At 33.8% G+C, this 17,915-nt stretch overlaps 1 protein-coding gene across 3 annotated transcripts; it reads left to right on the forward strand.

The window, feature by feature from the left end:
* The first annotated feature begins 294 nt into the window (after nucleotides 1-294).
* Nucleotides 295-9,325, forward strand: LOC106684954 (uncharacterized). Of its 3 annotated transcripts, none has more exons than XM_014427344.2 (2): nucleotides 295-433; nucleotides 7,023-9,325. In XM_014427344.2, the coding sequence occupies exons 1-2, from the start codon at nucleotides 427-429 to the stop codon at nucleotides 9,245-9,247; spliced, it is 2,232 nt and encodes a 743-aa protein (XP_014282830.1). In that variant the 5' UTR covers nucleotides 295-426; the 3' UTR covers nucleotides 9,248-9,325. The 3 variants fall into 3 exon arrangements, with proteins under 3 accessions (XP_014282830.1, XP_066904110.1, XP_014282831.1); XM_067048009.1 differs by lacking the exon at nucleotides 295-433 and adding an exon at nucleotides 697-848; XM_014427345.2 differs by lacking the exon at nucleotides 295-433 and adding an exon at nucleotides 6,137-6,667.
* Nucleotides 9,326-17,915: the final 8,590 nt, after the last annotated feature.

The following is a 17,915-nucleotide window of genomic DNA, read 5'->3' on the forward strand; positions in this document are numbered from 1 at the left end:
AACTTAAGAAGGCGAAACAAATTTTATAAATAGTGGAAAATAGTTAATAAAACATTTATTTGGAAAAAGAAGAATCTGTTAGTATTTAAAATAATCTTTCTTGAATTGTGGAAATAAACAAAAAACTACAACAAATTCTCAAGAATATTGAATATTATATTTATTTATTTAACTCGGTATTACACTCTGAAGGATATTCACTGAAATATTGAAATACTGGTTACAAATTTTGCTTAGAACTAATATCAAAACTAAGATTTTATTGGCTTATAAATTACAAACCGAAGGTCAACTCACAAATTATAAAAACATTTTTTTGGGAGATATCTAGTGTAGTAATGTCGATAGTTAATCAAAAGTTATTTGTCTTTAAACGCTATGTTACAATTTTAAGGAATATATTTTGATCCAGTTAGTAGCAAGCTTATGTCAGGTATCTAACAAACATTTATGCACTTAAATCTATTACTCAAAATATTTCTTAGTTTTTATTATCATTAGGTACGATATAAATTTTTAAACAGAACATCTGCTTTTCCTCATAACCTTATTTTACATTTCGCCACCATTTTCTGCGTTCATTATACGGCCTAAACAGACTCACATCATACGACTACATTCTTGCCAATATGAAACACTACGACTTACCAACAAAGCACCCTGGTACGAAAATAACAATACTTTATGTACCGAGTTAAAAATACCAACGGTCACTCAATACATAAGAACTTACTACAAACGTTTTCATGATCAATTACTGGGACACCAAATAGGTTATAAACCTATTGGACGAATGGCCACGACAATCTTGCCTTAGAACACTTTGGGGAGACTAAAAAAGAAAGTGGGTAAGGAATCTGCCAACACTCTAATTAAATACAAATTATTAATTAATTAAGAGTTATTAATATATTCTATACTTTACATCAAATTAATATTAATATATATATTAATGTGTAAATATAAATACGAAGATAAAACACTATTGCCAGGCCTATAAGTAACTAATCTTTTATTAACTTTTGTATTTAACCCATATCCATTTAGTTTATAAAAGTTATTCCATTTTTCTAATGATTTCATAAGCGTAAGGAATATAAGTTCTACCAGCAATCATTGTTCAATAAAGATAATAGGACTGTATTTACTAATTTAATGCAAATTATTAATTAATTAAGAGTTATTAATATATTCTATACTTTCCTTCGAATTCAAAGTGGAGTAAAAAAGAGGGAAGTTGATCATGGCATCTGAACCCAAGTATGTTGAATTTATTGCGGATATCCACTATTTTAATCTAAACTGAAACAGAAGGAAGCTAGTAATTGGCCCCTACACCTCTCTTATACCATTGAAGTTCTTAATAGTCACTTTTTTGGCAGGTTACCCCCTCCATTATTCTACTGTACGACCGACGGTTGTGCAAGATGGTGATTTGTTCAGAATCATGCACGACCGCCAGATTTTTCTCCAATTACTGTATTTAATTTATAATTTTTCTCCAATCAAGGTAATATAAAGTACCCAACACCTATGGTACCCAACATTCTATTGGTAATTAATATAACCTAACATATAACCTGTCTCACCATAGAAGTATGTGTAAGTGTATTCACTATATCGAAAACAGAAGTGATGGTTTTAGTCCGTATTAGAACAATTCTGTATAATTAATAAGAGCTGTATAGAACAATATTGTATCAATGGAAATATAGGGTGTTCAAGATGATTATAAAAGAGATTCATTGATAAAGTCAGTGAATAGTGTGTGTAAGGATTTGGTTATAAAACAATAAATAATTTAATAGTTACAGTATTGTTACTGTTAGTATAAGAGTATTAATTATATACTAGTACTGTTTACATATTAAAAGAATTTTGAGATAATTTTGTTCTTCCTATTCTTGAAACATACCGGCATCTTGCCCTAGTTGGAGTACATGAGGACTGTCGGATTTATATAATCCGAATTTTCCGGTTCTTTTTTGAATTTGTATAAAGTCGGGGTCGGGGGTCTCATTTACTGATGCCCCCCTTGCCGCGGACACCGGAAGACCCCGAAGACGTTGCGACTGCAATGCCGCCACAGCCTATAGCTATGCTAGCTAGGACCTGGCCTGCCCCTACCACGTCGCCAGAGTCCAGGGCACGCTGGCCAGCCACTGAGAAGAAAAACGTTCTTTCTGACACCCGACGAAGATTCATGGTCTTCACCATTTCGCCCACCGCACACCTGGACTAGGGAAGCGGCCATAGGATGCAGAAGTGGCCGCCACAGCGAAACTTCCAACAGTCACTCAGATAAGCCAATATAATGTATGAGACCACCTAAGTTCTGTTCTTAAATCATATAATCAAAATGATTACTAAACCAACACACTAACAACAGTTTGCCCCCTCAGGGATTTTATTTGGTCTTAAGAAAATATATGAATGTTTTTGACAGAAAAGGTCTCATTTTCACCCTAATTTAATACGATTTAAAAATACAATCGGGATACCTGAAGTACGGCACGGGCAGGTCCCGATGTAAACAAGGACTTTAAACCAAATAAATAACAGTTAGAAGAATTATATATCATGTAGTTATAGCAGAAGGATTAACTTAGATAAAAAAAATAAAGAGCTACTTCTTCAATCATCTCTATTGGAAATGGTGATAGAACAAAGTTCTTTTGGAATGGGAAATTAGTAGTAAAGAATTTTAAGTTACGTGAATGGAAAGTTTAGTTATTAGTGTTACAGTGAAAATCTTCTATTTTTAAGGTAAAGGGATCATAACATATAAACTCTTAGATGACAAGAGATTCAAGAACATGCAGGAGATAACACATTTTATTTTACGACAACCTTCTTTTAGGTAGTATGAAGGGAGTGGCCATGCCTTCTCTTCGACTGCTCTGTCCGCATCCTGGTTTTGAAAGCCTTGAGAAGTTGGGACCTTAACAGTCGGTCGATAGTCACCAGCTTTGTAGCACTTTCACAGAGCAAAGCAACTCTAATTGTATCCTTCTTCACCATTCTGTGCAGATCTTCCCGAACAGTGTTCATCATGGACATCAGCATCGCATGCTTGAAATTGTCTGGGCGATATATCCTTGTAAGTTTTGTCTTCAGATAGTTCCACTTTACCAACAGCGTAACCAGTTCTTGCATCTTATGATCATGCTCCTTCACCTTACTGACGTCTGAAGGATGGACAGACCTGTGTCTGGATTTGCTTTTATTGAGCTTGAAGTCCTCCAGAGGGTACGAATGACATGCTTCACATTCGTGCCTCTTTGGATATCTGGAAACTGTTTGAAACTGATGTATGTTGAAGTTTATGGCAGGAGTTTCTTCAGGTACTATCGATTGGCACAACCTACCAAATTCCTGGAGGTTTGGAAAGATGAATCTAATGTGTCCCATAATTTCAACGAATTTTTCAATGATATCAGTATTTTTAAAATTTAATTTTATAACTCATAAATAATTTTCATATGGTCCTAAAGAAATTATTTGTATAGAAATTTCAATTCTAGATGTCGTCTAATAGTTAACAGATGATTTTTCTTAATACCTTTTCCCTGCCATACTTTTTATAATGTTTAATTAGGTAACTTTTGAGGATCTTTAATTTGATATTTATATTATAACTAATTGGCAAAATAATTTCAAATAATTAAGTAGGAGGATTAAAGGCTGAATTAAGTATTTCTTATTAGTTTCTTTTTGTTGATTATTGGGATAGGATGAATTATCCTGATTCATTTGTCACTAACGGGTGAAATATTGAGGCAGATCGAAGTTATTCTATGATTTATTAATGAGTTACAATACGAAATACTGATGGATGATGAAAATTACATTTGTATTTTGGCCTTAGTTAATGTAAATTACCATTAACAGGCCTATGAAAATACGAAGTCATGCTTAAGGACTTTGCGGATCTCTTCCGTATCCTTACAACCCGAATGAATTGCTAATGATGCTTATTATATATCAAATAATGTTATGCTCAAAGTTTCAATTTTCCTTAATGTTTGTTCCAAATAAAATACCTTCCATAGTAATCCGATAATCCTCAAAGGGTCTGAAAAAAGGACACGGCATCTCCTTCTCAAGCCGTTCTAATACTCGTATTTCACTAACCACAAAAACCACATGTACTTACTGTAAAATGTACTCTCGACTTCTGGTTTCTCTTCCACTTAGTAGGTTGACAGGAAACAATCATTGGAACTTTGCTCTACAAACTGGAGAATGTTGTACGTCCGAGCCACTCTAGGAGAAATCTCAGTAGTGTTGCTTTAATTAATTTGATTATAATAATTGATTATTAAACTATTGCTTGAAGCCCATAGAAAAATTGCAAAATCATAATGATTTTTACATAATGGTTAAATTCTAAATAGATAAAATACTTCTCTAATAATAATTAGTCTATTTATAAAAAATTACAATGGTTATATGTTATGATTGGCAGAAAGTACAATAGTTGTAAGTGATGATTGACATAAAGTACAATAGTTGTATGTGATGATTGGCAGAGTGTACAATAGTTGTATGTGATGATTGGCAGAAAGTACTATAGTTGTATGTGATGATTGGCAGAAATTTACAATGGTTGTATGTTATGATTGGCAGAAAGTCTTTGTTGACGGTGCCTCACACCCCGTGTTAATACTTCCAATAACTGAACCAACAAAAGGATATAACAATATTATTCCTCCTTTGTATTGCAAATTTCCAGTTTAAGGCTTCCTTCACCCTCCCCCCAATTACAGGAGAAAGGAAGGTAGGTCAAGTCAAAGGTCCTTGTTAGTCCCAACTAATGAGCCGGAAACGTGCTGTCCTTCAAATTGTAAATTTAATTACAAACGGGGCCCTTCCACTTTTAAATCTTGGTTCTTTTATTTATTTTTGCCTTCCTTATTTTGGAAAGGGTGGTTTATTCTTTTGCAAATGGCTGAGAGTCACTCCAATGAAGCTCTTTCTGATCTATACTTTTATTTTTCAATTGAACTTATACAATTAGCTATTCAGTTATTCCCCTGTTCACACCCGTTCCTCTTTCTTTGGTAACAAGTTTCACAACTGAGAACTGAACCCACTATATAGAGAACACAACTGAGAACTGAACCCACTATATAGAGAACACAACTGAGAACTGAACCCACTATATAGAGAACACAACGAATTATTCATGGTTTATTATTTAAACTAATTTCTATTTATATTAGTAAATAAAAAACCAAGAAATATGTATTTCAGAAAAAAAATCGAATTAAATTGAAAAACTATTTCAAATAATTATTTTTTCGTGATTTTCGGATTCTCAGAATTTTTTTTCTTGTTGTTACTTTTTTCGGTCGGTTGTAAAGTTTTATTGTTGGAAATAATAAACTAAAATAAGTTTACTAAGATGTTTGCAAATAGTAGTCCAATTTCAATAACGAAATGTCAACTTTTTTCATTATGAGTAAATAAAGATTCTTCATGACCTTATTTGGGATTTATCCAATGTTTGAAAAGTTAGAGGGTTTTCTGTAAAGCCTTATGGCAAGTATTAAATCAAATTTTTATGAGTAGTTATAGCGCTTTCGTCTTACGAAGCGAACAGTTTTCGGGTGTTGCTAGGTGTACGATTCGGCAAGTATACTACAGGGTCAGAAAGACTACAAAAGAAAAAAAGTTATAAAATCGATCAATCCGTTTAAGAGATTATATAAATGGCCATGGGAATATAATTTCTTCCGCCACTAATTTGAAATGAAATAGTGGGATGGTAATAACAAGTTTTGGGTTATAGTAAAGATCAGGAAACAAGGCGAGTGGACATTATCGCGATTTCGTCACACTTAGTCTACTGCAACAACCGCGCTAATTCAGCCTTAGAGAACATGGTTGACCGCGTTCCGCGTAGTTGTAGTTGTGAAATGTCGAAACTGAAATACTGTTAAATATGGTTCCCTGATTTACGATACGTTTTCTAAATGAGCTATAACTTTATAATATTGTTGACTTAATTGTAAAATATGAAGCTAAACAATTACCTAATCATAACACGTTTAGTATTCGATTGGTAGTTGTTAGGTTAGTTTTATTTGCTATTTTTATCTATTAGTCCAACAAACAGTTGTTTAATAATTAAAACCAGTTAGAATTTTGTAGCTAGATTTTTTCGTAAATACTATTTTATTTCAAAACCTTTTTCAACCAAGAACAGTGTCAAAGTATTCGTTATCGGTTATGAAACATACTGATACCTTAGTAGCCATGGAATAACTGAAATATGGTAGCAAGTTAACGGTTTAATTTTCTGTGGTTTAGTGATCTATCGATGGGATAAAACATCGTAATATATTGAAGATCAATATTTTTAGAAGATAAATCCAATGGAAATATCAGAAATTTGGGTTTTTTTAAATCTCTACTGTCGCTAATGTTTAGTATAAAACATACATTTGATAACAAGATATTGGTCCAAGTTGTGGAGCGAGGGTCCCAAAATGCTTGGTTCAGAACTTTGTGGTTTCAAATGCCACCTAAATCAGTCAATGTTTATTTCGCAGAGGCTAAATGAAATAAATGTTGACGTCCCCACTCTGTATAAGCCTTTATTGGAAGACTTAAGCCAAAAAACAAAACAAAGATGTATATTGCGATTTGCATTAAAATTAAGGTATTAATTTTTATCTTAAATAGGAATGTAGTTTTAGTTTTAGATTATTTTCTTAGCTACTCCCTGGGATAGCTTTAGGTGTGTTTTGATATGTGAATTTTTTATTCAAGGTATTATTGTAAATAGATATCATGTGTTAAAATCTATGTTGGGAAGGTAATTGATAAGAATTTTGGTTAATGTAAATCAGCGATGGTTGATTTAAAGGGTTCATAGCACTAAATCAGCCTCGTGCCTAATGGTGATTTTCGACGAACGAGGTTGCTATGCCAGACCTCCATCAAGGTCCAGAGGTCTACCATGAACACAAAAACTGTCTTTATTAGTGAATGTGAACGTGACCATATACTTTCAGGGTTCCGAACGGGTCAACTCGTCACGCCGAGGGATCATTCCGGAGACTGTCCCAACAGCGATCTAGTTATAGTTCTGGATAAGCTTGGCTTGCTGGACAAAAACTTGAAGAACATGGAACGATCCGATATTATGAAATATGAGTGTCTTCGTAAAAAGATGAAGGTGGTTAGGTGTAACGCTAAGAAGCTCCTTCAATCGGACGATATATCAATAGACGAGATGCGCACTATTATAAGGAATTTGAACCAGATCAGCAGGAAGATGAAGGAAATGTCAAAAAAATTAGGTACGAAGCGGTTTATGATCGATGATTTAGTTGACTCGGACGCTTCTAATCATTCTGGTATCAGTATCAAGAAAGAAAAAAGAAAATTTATGGAACCTCTAAGTGCTGATGAAATGGCTGTCTCTTGTAAAGCCATGAAACAGAAACTAAGTTCGAATCGTGGAGAGACTAAATGCGTAAGCCGATCTAGAATTGCTGAAATCTTTAGTGACGAAGATTGTGCTACCCAGTCAGATCAGCGGCCTAAAGAAGGTTACAATTCTAAAGGAAGTTACATAAGTAAGTCTTCCAAATCAATTGAAAACCAACACCATAGTAAATCAGACCCGCGGTATAAAGAAGCCGACAATTATAAAGAAAGGTACGTAGCGAAGTCTTCCAAATCAATTGAAAACCAACACCATACTAAATCAGAGCCGCGGTCTAAAGAAGCTGACAATATTGATGGATATTACTCGTGGAAGTCTTCCAACTCAATTGAAAACCAACACCATAGTCAATCAGACCCTAGGCCTAAAGAAGCTAATGATTTTAAAGGAAGTTATATAACGAAATATTCCAAATCAAATGATCACCAACACCATTGTTACGATGGACTAGTAGTTGAAACTTGTTCGAAATGTCTTTGCAGGCGCTGGAGCATTCCTAGCGTGAATAGATCCAGCCTGAAGACTTATATTAAAAAAAATATTAAGAGCACTGGGCACAGAGCCCCTGTGAATAACATTAAGGATTGTGATCATTCATTTTGTCAGGTTCATCCATTGGATAGGAAAGATGACTACGTACCTTTACCTGGATTGGTGCCACACGAGCGGAAACACTTAACAGCGGTTAGAAATAAAATATTAAAGGAAAATGCTTGTAATAATGTAAAAGGACTGTCGAATAAAAATTCAAGCGCTGGATGTTGTTTCAACAGCAATAGTGATCTTGAAGTTTTCGAAACGTCAGACACAAGCCTCAATAAAAGTGAAGATCCTTTTGGTTCATGTGATAACATTTTTGATCCATATTCATCTAAGTACAAAGGAGGGACCATTCATTTTGATGGTGAAAATAGTCAAGTCAGCTCTAGACCAAATATGACAAAGATAAAATCAGGAATCAGCCGAGAGGCAGCAGGGGTACAGGACGAGTCAGTAATAAACGCTAAGTACCAATCGAACGAAAAAGTCACTAATACGAAGAAGTTGACCAAAATGTTGGATAAATGTATACAGTCAGCATGTCCAAAGGTCAACCAATGTACCAGCTATGACAATTTTGTTTTACATCCACAGTTTAGTTGGAGTATGCCGATGATCGGGCAGGCTTTTAGAAGGTCAATACCACTTGACAAATGTGGAAAATTCCTTCGTCCTTCCAAACCGTCAACGGATATAGGAACGACAACTAAGAAACCGAAACATCTACTGGTAATGGACAGGTCGGTGCAAACTAACGACATGTTGTTTACCAATAGTATGCATCAGGTCATGTACTTGAACGTGGTTTATACTAAAACCCATCTCCGCTACATCATTCCTAATTCCATGGAGATACCGGTTCTCCCCCAGACACCGAAAGTTATTGAGCGAAGAGCGATAGACAAAGGGTACGCTGTGACCACCTACAAGGCAGACCCAGATGGCGTGATCCACTTCACCCTGGCCTATTCGGATGGAGGCGGTTGCGGGACAGAAGGGAGTGGGACTGCTTTGCCTTCAGAAGACAACCGGCGCCTATGTCAGTTGAAGAATTTATGGATTTCTAGTGCTCGCAAGTTTTTCTCTCAAATCAACGAAAAGTTAGTTGGTGAATCAGGAGATTGTGATGAGCGACATCTGTGGTCCAGTAGTACAGGTCTTAACTGTAGCTCGGCCTACACCTCATCTTCCGTTACCCAAAGCGAAACCTCTGACACCAGTTCCAAAACTAATTGTACCGAATATTGAAGCGGATGGTCGAGATGGTTACCTCACTGTCAAATTTACTCTCAATTTTTCATTATAAATAAAATTTTAACATATCAATTGGAACTTTCTGCATTGTATGCTGTATAGATTTACTTTTTCGTTAAAAATTAATATTAATATAATTTAAAAATGATCAAATAATTCAAGTCACGGAAGTGTAAATAGAAAATTAAAATAATATAACTTTTACAAGTAGTGAGGGTTATAAAGTCAAGTCAATTGGAATGTTAATTATATGTATTTAACCTATTCCTTTACAATTAATAAATTACATTTCCGCTCTCCTAAGGTTGTCACAGTTTACGGGTTCTTAAATTTTAAAAATATGGGTGACAAAGCTTGAACTTTTTTCTAGTTTCAAAATATGGTAAATTAGAAAAGCGTTTAACATTTTCTTCTTTATCCCAAAATAACTTAACTTTCAAAATCAAAGCCTGTCTGTACATTTCAGAGCACTATGAAATCTTGTTACAACCTTTCTTGCTCACTCCCTAAATGGTTTTTGAAGACTCTAAAGCACACACGAAAGGAATATCATCACACATAATACTTGGAATTTCATCAAATTATTTAAATCCTCTGAAATTGTTTTCTTTTCTGCTATAAATGATAAAATTGTTTTTATCATTATTCACCCTCGTTCCACAAGTCGTATCATTTCAGTGATAAAACAATACATTTCTCTAGTACTATGGAAATTTGCGCAACTTCTTGAACTAAACAAATTTGAATACGTAAATAAAATTTATATTTCTTGTATAATCCATTATTGTTATTCGTTATGTTCAGTCGTAAAACATGGCAGCTAAATTTTTTTATAAACCATAAATTATACGTTTTTGGCTCCACCGCCTTTTTTAGGTTGATTTTATAAATGGTTGAAATGAATATTTTGGAAATATGTTTTTTAAAAAAATGATGTTACAAGTAAAAATAAAAAAGAATGGTGTTGAAGGTAAATCATCGTTTTACAACCATGATTTACGATCTAACACTTAATTTCTTAAAACCTCATAATTATGAGTTCACAAGGGTTAATAAGATACTCAAGAGATAATGCAGAAAAAAAAAGAATTTCTTTTTTTTTTTTAATAAAATCTTTTTTAAGTATGTGAAAAAAAAATAGAAGCACAATAACTTGAGATTACTTGGAACTAGGAGAGGCTTACTTGGACCCACGTAAAATAGGTTTTAAATTGTATCTATTTCTCTTATTATGAAAGTATAGACAGGCACATTTCCACCTTCCTGCAACCTTTTTCAGTGTGGTTCCATGTTACTTTGGAACAGATAGAGCTAAGGCTATGAGGTATATAGATATATAAGGTTCCTATGTTTGTTTACTTGAGTGCGCAATACCTTCATTTGTTGATGGATAAATAATACCTTTGATTTGTGGAGCCATAAAAAGGTCAAAATTAATAGACTGGGCTGTTGTAAAAAAGAGAAATCGTTGGAAATGTCCCAGAAGGTCTGTGTACGTATTAGAGTTACGTTTGTATTGCTCTGCGTTTGTGATTTCAACATTTAAACTATATTATTAAAAAAAAAATATTGAGGCAGCAGATAACATGACTGGGGGTACAGAAAAATGGGCACCTCTTACGTCCTATTTACTCTAACAATAATAAATGTTCAAACGTAATACTGTAATTATTAACCCTAACAATTTGGTTTTGAGCGTTAGATAAATAGACTTTTCGCCTCTCTAACACAGTTTAATACCAAGATACAACTTTGAATTGTAACTCATAATAGAAAGAGGATAAAATACTGAACACTTCCCTCACTTACAGTATGGAATTCCGATTTTTATTTTTCAGGATATTTTAATTCAAAAATTCAAAAACTCGTAATAATTCCATTTTTGGTGCTATCGTATCCACTTTTTAGCGTCAAGCTACAATTTCTAATTACAACCCATTAGAAACAGTAGTTATAAGCGTTCTCTCTTCCAGCTTAAAGCTGAGAATTTTAGTTCCAGATTAATAATAATAATTAGAATAGAACAGTCTTAGTTAATTCAAGCAGAGAAATTTTTATATTGTAATAGGAGAGTAGAACCTTTAAGGAACTTACCCTATCGGATTTATTCTGACAGTATTGTTGAGTTAGTGTAATCTCCTACTCTCATTTTACAATATAAAAATTGTCCAGGTAGAATTGCCCAGTTTTGCTCTCAAATCCCCCCTCCCCACTTCTTTCATTTTGTTTCTCACGCCACTAAATTAATTTACGCTCGTATATATTTATTTTCTTAAGCTGTAGAACGTCTGTAAAGAACTTTCCTTTCAAAATGTAAAGCAACAAGCTAGGTGTTAGGATATTTTACGTTAGCAATCACTAGGCTGACTAATCAAGATCATTTTGACTGATTTTTTTAACACATGCTTATTAAGTCTAAATATATAGTTTCATAGGAACCAGTGATCAATTGCATTGTTTTAGCATTAGAGATATAAAAATAAGAGACAGCTATAGTTTACCTAAATAACTATAATCTGCCCCGTTTAAGACTGGTACCTATGGCATTAGTTTCCTTGAATGAGAGACAAACTTGAACAGTTTGAAGAAGTTGGGGAGCACCTTGAGCCGGAGGGTTCTTACATTGCTGAGGAAATGGCCTCTTTACCCGAATGCCTCTTTCTCAACATCGGTTCCAAGTTTTCATATAAATCCAAAAGTAGTATCCCTGCAGGGTGCCGTTTTACCATCTACTGTTTTTTGTGAACTTTTTCCAGGTTCTTCGTAAGCGGAGGAGATTGATAAGGGAAAGAATACTGGAAGGCATTGGTTGTAATTTAGTATTCTACGTACTAAAACTAATGATTTAGGAGACTGTTGTATAGCAACTTTGATGGAATTAGAGGGATTATGAAACTTTAGTGCTGTTTAATAGCTTGATGTACCACATAGGTATGGTGTACCGTTAAATTTGACCTATGAATTGTGAAATAAGAGATGTGTTACATGTCTTTTATTGGCAAACATAATTAATATGCCTCATTTGAGGTTAATAGTCAATTGAGATCTATTTAAAGTAAACTTTCATTTGGGTAATGGTGATAAAAAACTTCTTAATAATAAGTTGGGGGCTGTTGTAAATGTTGATCTTACCCCCGTCGAACAGATCCGCTACATTGGACTACATCTGGTCAAACGACTAACCAGGAATTATCACAAAAGACTGAAAAGACAAAAAGCTACACTTCGATTTAGACTATTACGGCACTTACTAGAAAAACGATCTTAACTTATAATTTATTACAAAAGACTGATCTACATGACCATGATAAGGCCATTCTGGGCCTTGTTTCATAATGAAAGCTAATAGTATTGGTTCAAAATACAAGTATAGAAAGAACGTGGTAATTGCACTAATACTTTTTTTTTCATAATAGGGAGAACTATTAGTGATATTACAGGAGTTATAAAGTACTAGAGTACAAGATACTATAGTACAAGTCAGTGTAATTGTATTAAGATAAATCTACAAGACTAATAGTATTAGTTTGTACTTTATTATGAAACAGGGCCCCTGGACATACGGAGTTGATATTTGGGGCTCCACTTAACCTTCGAATTCCTCTCATATCCAATCCTTACAATCTAAAATCTTTTCTGAAATTCTCAACGCTCCTTACTTTTCACAAATAAAATCATACATAAAGACCTTAATGTTAATATGTAACCTAAACTATCCAAACCTAGTTTCTAACCTTTCTTCCTCTTTCATTCCTTACAATCCTGGGTATGCCTAAAAAGGAGGTGACCACGAGATGAGCTAATGTAAAAAAGTCATTAGAGTGCTACCAATGGTTAGTTTCCGTAAAGTACAGTTGTGAATTTTAATAAAGACAAACTTAATATTTAATTAATTCATCTTCGTTTTATTAAAATCATGGTAAACAGGTAGGAGCAAACTATAGCTGCACTAACATGATAAGTTAGCATTAAAATACGGGAAGTAATAGCCCGTATTTTATAAGGTTATTAATCCACTAAAGGACAAAAGAACCTAATAAATGAAGTTAATCAACTGTTTTTTATCGTCATTTTTTATTTTATTTCAAATCCCCTTTTTCTCTTCAGTTGTATATTTTAATTAACGATGAAGTAATAAACTTTGTAAAGGCAATTTAATTTCAAAAGAGGACTAACCCAAATATGACATCGTCAGTCCCTATTAACAATTAACATATAATATAGGAATGCGCAGTAATACTTCAGTTTTAACAGTAATACAATTTGTTTTTCTTTTAATGCAAAATACTAAGTGATATAGCTTACCAGAAGACACAAAAGAATCAATTGACATTATCATAGAACTAATTATGGAAAAACAATTATACATGTTGCGGTCAACATATTTTCTAATAATGGATTATCTAACACATGGTTGCAATTACATTTAAAAAAAAAAGAAATCCTACATACGACAAACGTCGAAATAATACCTTAGAGACACACTGTGTGTATATACACCGGCTCGAACATCTCTTCTTGAAGGAGTCTTAGTAGCCAGCAGCCTGGCTATCTCCGTCATCTCGATCACTTTTCAACTGAAGTTGGCTCATCCTCCAAGGGGACGAGGCGGGCGAACGTACCTCCATGAGGACATAAACAACCTACCCACAGCAGGGGCCCCATCCATCATCCACTGTAGTATAAAGACATTTTTTTTTCTTTGTTAAACCATAATTTTACTTATTGTAATTCTTTGATTATCTTAATTTTTTTCTAGTTTATATGTTTGTATATTTTGTTTTCAAATGCTTTCATTTTATTATTTTCACTTATTACATCAAATACAACAGTAGCAAAATTCGAAAGTTCATTTTTTTCCCCCCATCAATCTCACGGTTGGTCTAGAAAAGGTTCCTTTTGAACCACTACTCACCGTAACAATACACTATAAACATAAGAAATTAAGTAAAGAGTTTAAAAATAAATTATAAGAAAAGACCCCGTGATAGAAAATGTGAACAATTACTAAATATTTAAAAAAAAATTAAAGTAATAGATACTAGCCCAACCGTGAAAAGTAGTGAAAAGAAAAGAATAGCCGAATTTTGTTATTTTTAAATAAGTAAACATAATAAAAGGAACACAAAATATAAACCTAGAAAAAAAGAAAGCTTAAAACTATTACAAAATTACATGAATTGAACGAAAGAAAGAAAAAAAAGTCTTATATCACCAGTGATTGATGGGACCCTGGTTGTGGTTGTTGTCCTGAGTGGATGTTCTGGTGGAGGTATCGACGTACGTCCGGCCGCCTTGTCCTCTTGGAGGATGAGCCGAAGTAGTTCGCCCGCCGTGGCTAAAATAATTTAAGCTGGCGTAGATGGCCAGAATACTGGCAACTACGAGTATGTAGTGAAGAGACAATGGAGACATTATGTGTGTGCACTCTGAGACGCTAAGAAGTCGTCTGTCTACTTAGAGAGAAAGAAATACTTTATTCATTCATGCTGCACAAATACATCGGGTTGCTACATTACACAGCATACTGATCAATCCGTGACTGGACAAATATAAGTTACATATTTTTACATGATATAATATAATACATAGATAACATTTTTTTTTCTTCCACAGTTTTCTTTTACTTTTCTTTTACAATTAATACCAGTCTACAAACTAACTACAAGTTTTTCGATTTATTCCTTTTCTTTTTCTTTCCCTTTTATTTCACAACCCCTATTTCATTTGATCAACAAATTCCCCTATATAACAAATATTAAAATATTAAAAAATAATAACTAAAACAACAAATAAGATATGCGATGCATGGATGCCATCCTACTTCTGGATGTGAGAAGACAACAGAAAGTAGTTGTTTTGCTTTTTGACTTAATAAAAATCATATGTTCCAATAAACGATTTGTGGACCATATGTTGGCCGCAACAGATACAAGAAAGTATGCAAGGAATATAAATTAAATTAAAAAAAAATCTGTACCGCTACAACCCACAATAGGTCAGAGGTACAATACTTTGTAAGGAAGCACTGTTACTAGGCCAACGATTGTGCAAGGAGGTAATACTGTCAGAATCATGCTCGACCGCCAGATTTTTACCCAATTAAGTATACCCATTTTATCAGTCTGGCTGAACCCCAGAGTGCTTCCGAACCCACTGAGCCGATTCACGGCTACAGTGAAACAGAAAATAATTATGTGGCACAGCCATATTCGAACCTGGGTCCATGGAGTAAGTAGTACAATGTCTTGTAACTGAGCTACCCACTCCCACAAAAAACAAATTAAATATACCAATATAAATAATAATATATTTAAAGGAACTAATTTATATTATTTTATGTTAATTGTTATAAGCGAATTGCGCTATCAAACCATAATGATAAAGGCTTAGTCGGGCGTAGATGACCCTTTGGTTATACGCCTCAAACCCCAACAAACACACAAATGCCTATACCATCAATAACTGTCTAAATACATCTGTCCAGTGATGACAGCCGAAACTCAAATCTACCCGATTAGTCTAGATGTAATCCTCCAATCTCAGCTTCTGCCAACGCCTCAGAGGTTTACCCGTCGGTCAGCTTATTTTTATTTAGATCCTTCAGTTACTAAGTCTAACCCTTATATTATTATTTTTATATTTATTATGTCTGATTTATATTTACCCAGTGCAGTTCAAACAATTTGGGATTTTGTAGCCATCTGAATTCTCTAGAAGGCTGCATCTAAATTTTCCAGTTAACCTATCTCAATTTACTCAGTGCTTGATTTTCAAAAACCTAAAGGTGCTGTTCCTCTTTAGTGCGTGAGGTCACGTTTCGCTTCCATTAATGACAGTAGGAAGATTATTACTTGTGTAAATTCTTTTCGAAAAAACTTTTAGGTTCTGAAAAAAAAACTTTATTTCGTCATTTTTTTTTTTAGTTTCTATTGACCCCAAATACTTAAACCTGACTATTTCCCCAAATATAATTTCTCCTATATCACCTAAATTGTTGTCGTTACTGCTAATACCGATGCATTTTGTTTTATTTCGACTCCTATTTTATAAGAGCGATTATTATTGGTTATCAAAAACGATCAACCCATACTTATGAAACATCGGGAATCCAAAATAAGACTAACCCTGCAAATAAAAATAAATCTAAAAAAGGCGTAATAACCGAGTAGTTGATAGTCGAGAAAAGCAGTAACCTAAACTTCCAACACTTAGTACAATAACACATTAGTTAGCAGCTGGTATTAAATCATACAATATTATATATTCACTCTTAAAATACAGTAATGTCATACTGTCATAACTATTAAATTATGATATTCATACTTATTTCATATAGATTCTGATATTATTTTCTATCTAGTACAACCCTCATTAGTTGAAAATTCCTCTGGCTACTTGTTATACTACCTACCCATGTTTAACCAATCAGAGAAGGGGATCGAAGAGGTAGTTGCTACCTCTGTACCAAGCATATTTACAGAGATCCCCAGGGCATACACAATGGTCTCTGCTGCGCCAATTCGAGAATACCTTGCCGAAGGTAATAATTTACTCCTTTAGATATATTGCGAACCCAGCTCAGATTGTACAATTTATCCCACTTCTTTTCTATTTACAAACCACCAGCTTTAATCTACTGATCCCTTTATAAATTTATTCAAGATATAATTTTTACTTTCACATAACTACTTATAAAATATGGGGTGTCGGTAGCAGCGTGGTAAAGCGCAAAGGTTGCCTATGGGTAACTCAGTAAAGTACTTTAAAGTTTTATGTTATCTTACGATTATATCAAGGATATAGATTTACAAGCTTAGCGTGGATATGAGATACTATGATTCGTACCCAACCATTTTTTTGTCATCGTGTAAATAGGACTTAAATAATCTAATTTTATCTCCCCGAGTATTATTTTATCTTTAGTTATAATGTTTATTAATGTCGTAAGAAGAATGGTCTCTTTTTCTATCCCTTATTTAACCTTATTCATTATTGAACCAAGTCTATCTCTCTAATAAAACGTTATAAAGTTTGATGAAGGGCTAACTCAGCCAAGTGCTGTTTGTCAATTAATGTAATCTGAAGAAAAACTTTTTTAAAGAAAAAACGTGAACGGAGACAGGTTGTAACAGACCTTAACAAATGAAGCTCCGGTTCGTATTGTTCCTATCACAGCTCCCCTTTCTCTATCTTCCTTTAATTGTGCTTTCACTGGTTCTGCCAACTCTTGATAAATTTATGGTTTGCAACTCCTTATCCTCTCTCTGGTCGGGAACTTTGCTCATTTGTGACTATCAGAAGAGGGGATGGATAAAAGTTGTGCGAAGGGTACCCCAAGGACGGGTACTGTGGCCCTTTCTGGATCGAATATATTTGCATATTGTTTAAATTAAATCCTCCTCATCAAGCTTCAGTTTTAGAGGAAATCTTTCACTCCTCAGGCTTGGGAGTTTGTTGGGTACTCTGCATTGTCGAATAATTAATTGTGCCTTTTCATTAAATGAATGGCTGACTCAATAAAATCAATCTTTTGTACTTTCAACATTGGTTATATAATAATTGAGTCCTGATAACATTGTTAAGACTAAAACCTACATTTAACAAAAAAAAATATTTAATTTATGTTTATGGTCATATCTTTGGAAATGATGATAAGGAT

Source organism: Halyomorpha halys, unplaced genomic scaffold, assembly GCF_000696795.3.
Source record: "Halyomorpha halys isolate HHAL.00 unplaced genomic scaffold, Hhal_1.1 Scaffold631.1, whole genome shotgun sequence".
NCBI classification, from domain to species: Eukaryota; Metazoa; Arthropoda; class Insecta; order Hemiptera; family Pentatomidae; genus Halyomorpha; species Halyomorpha halys.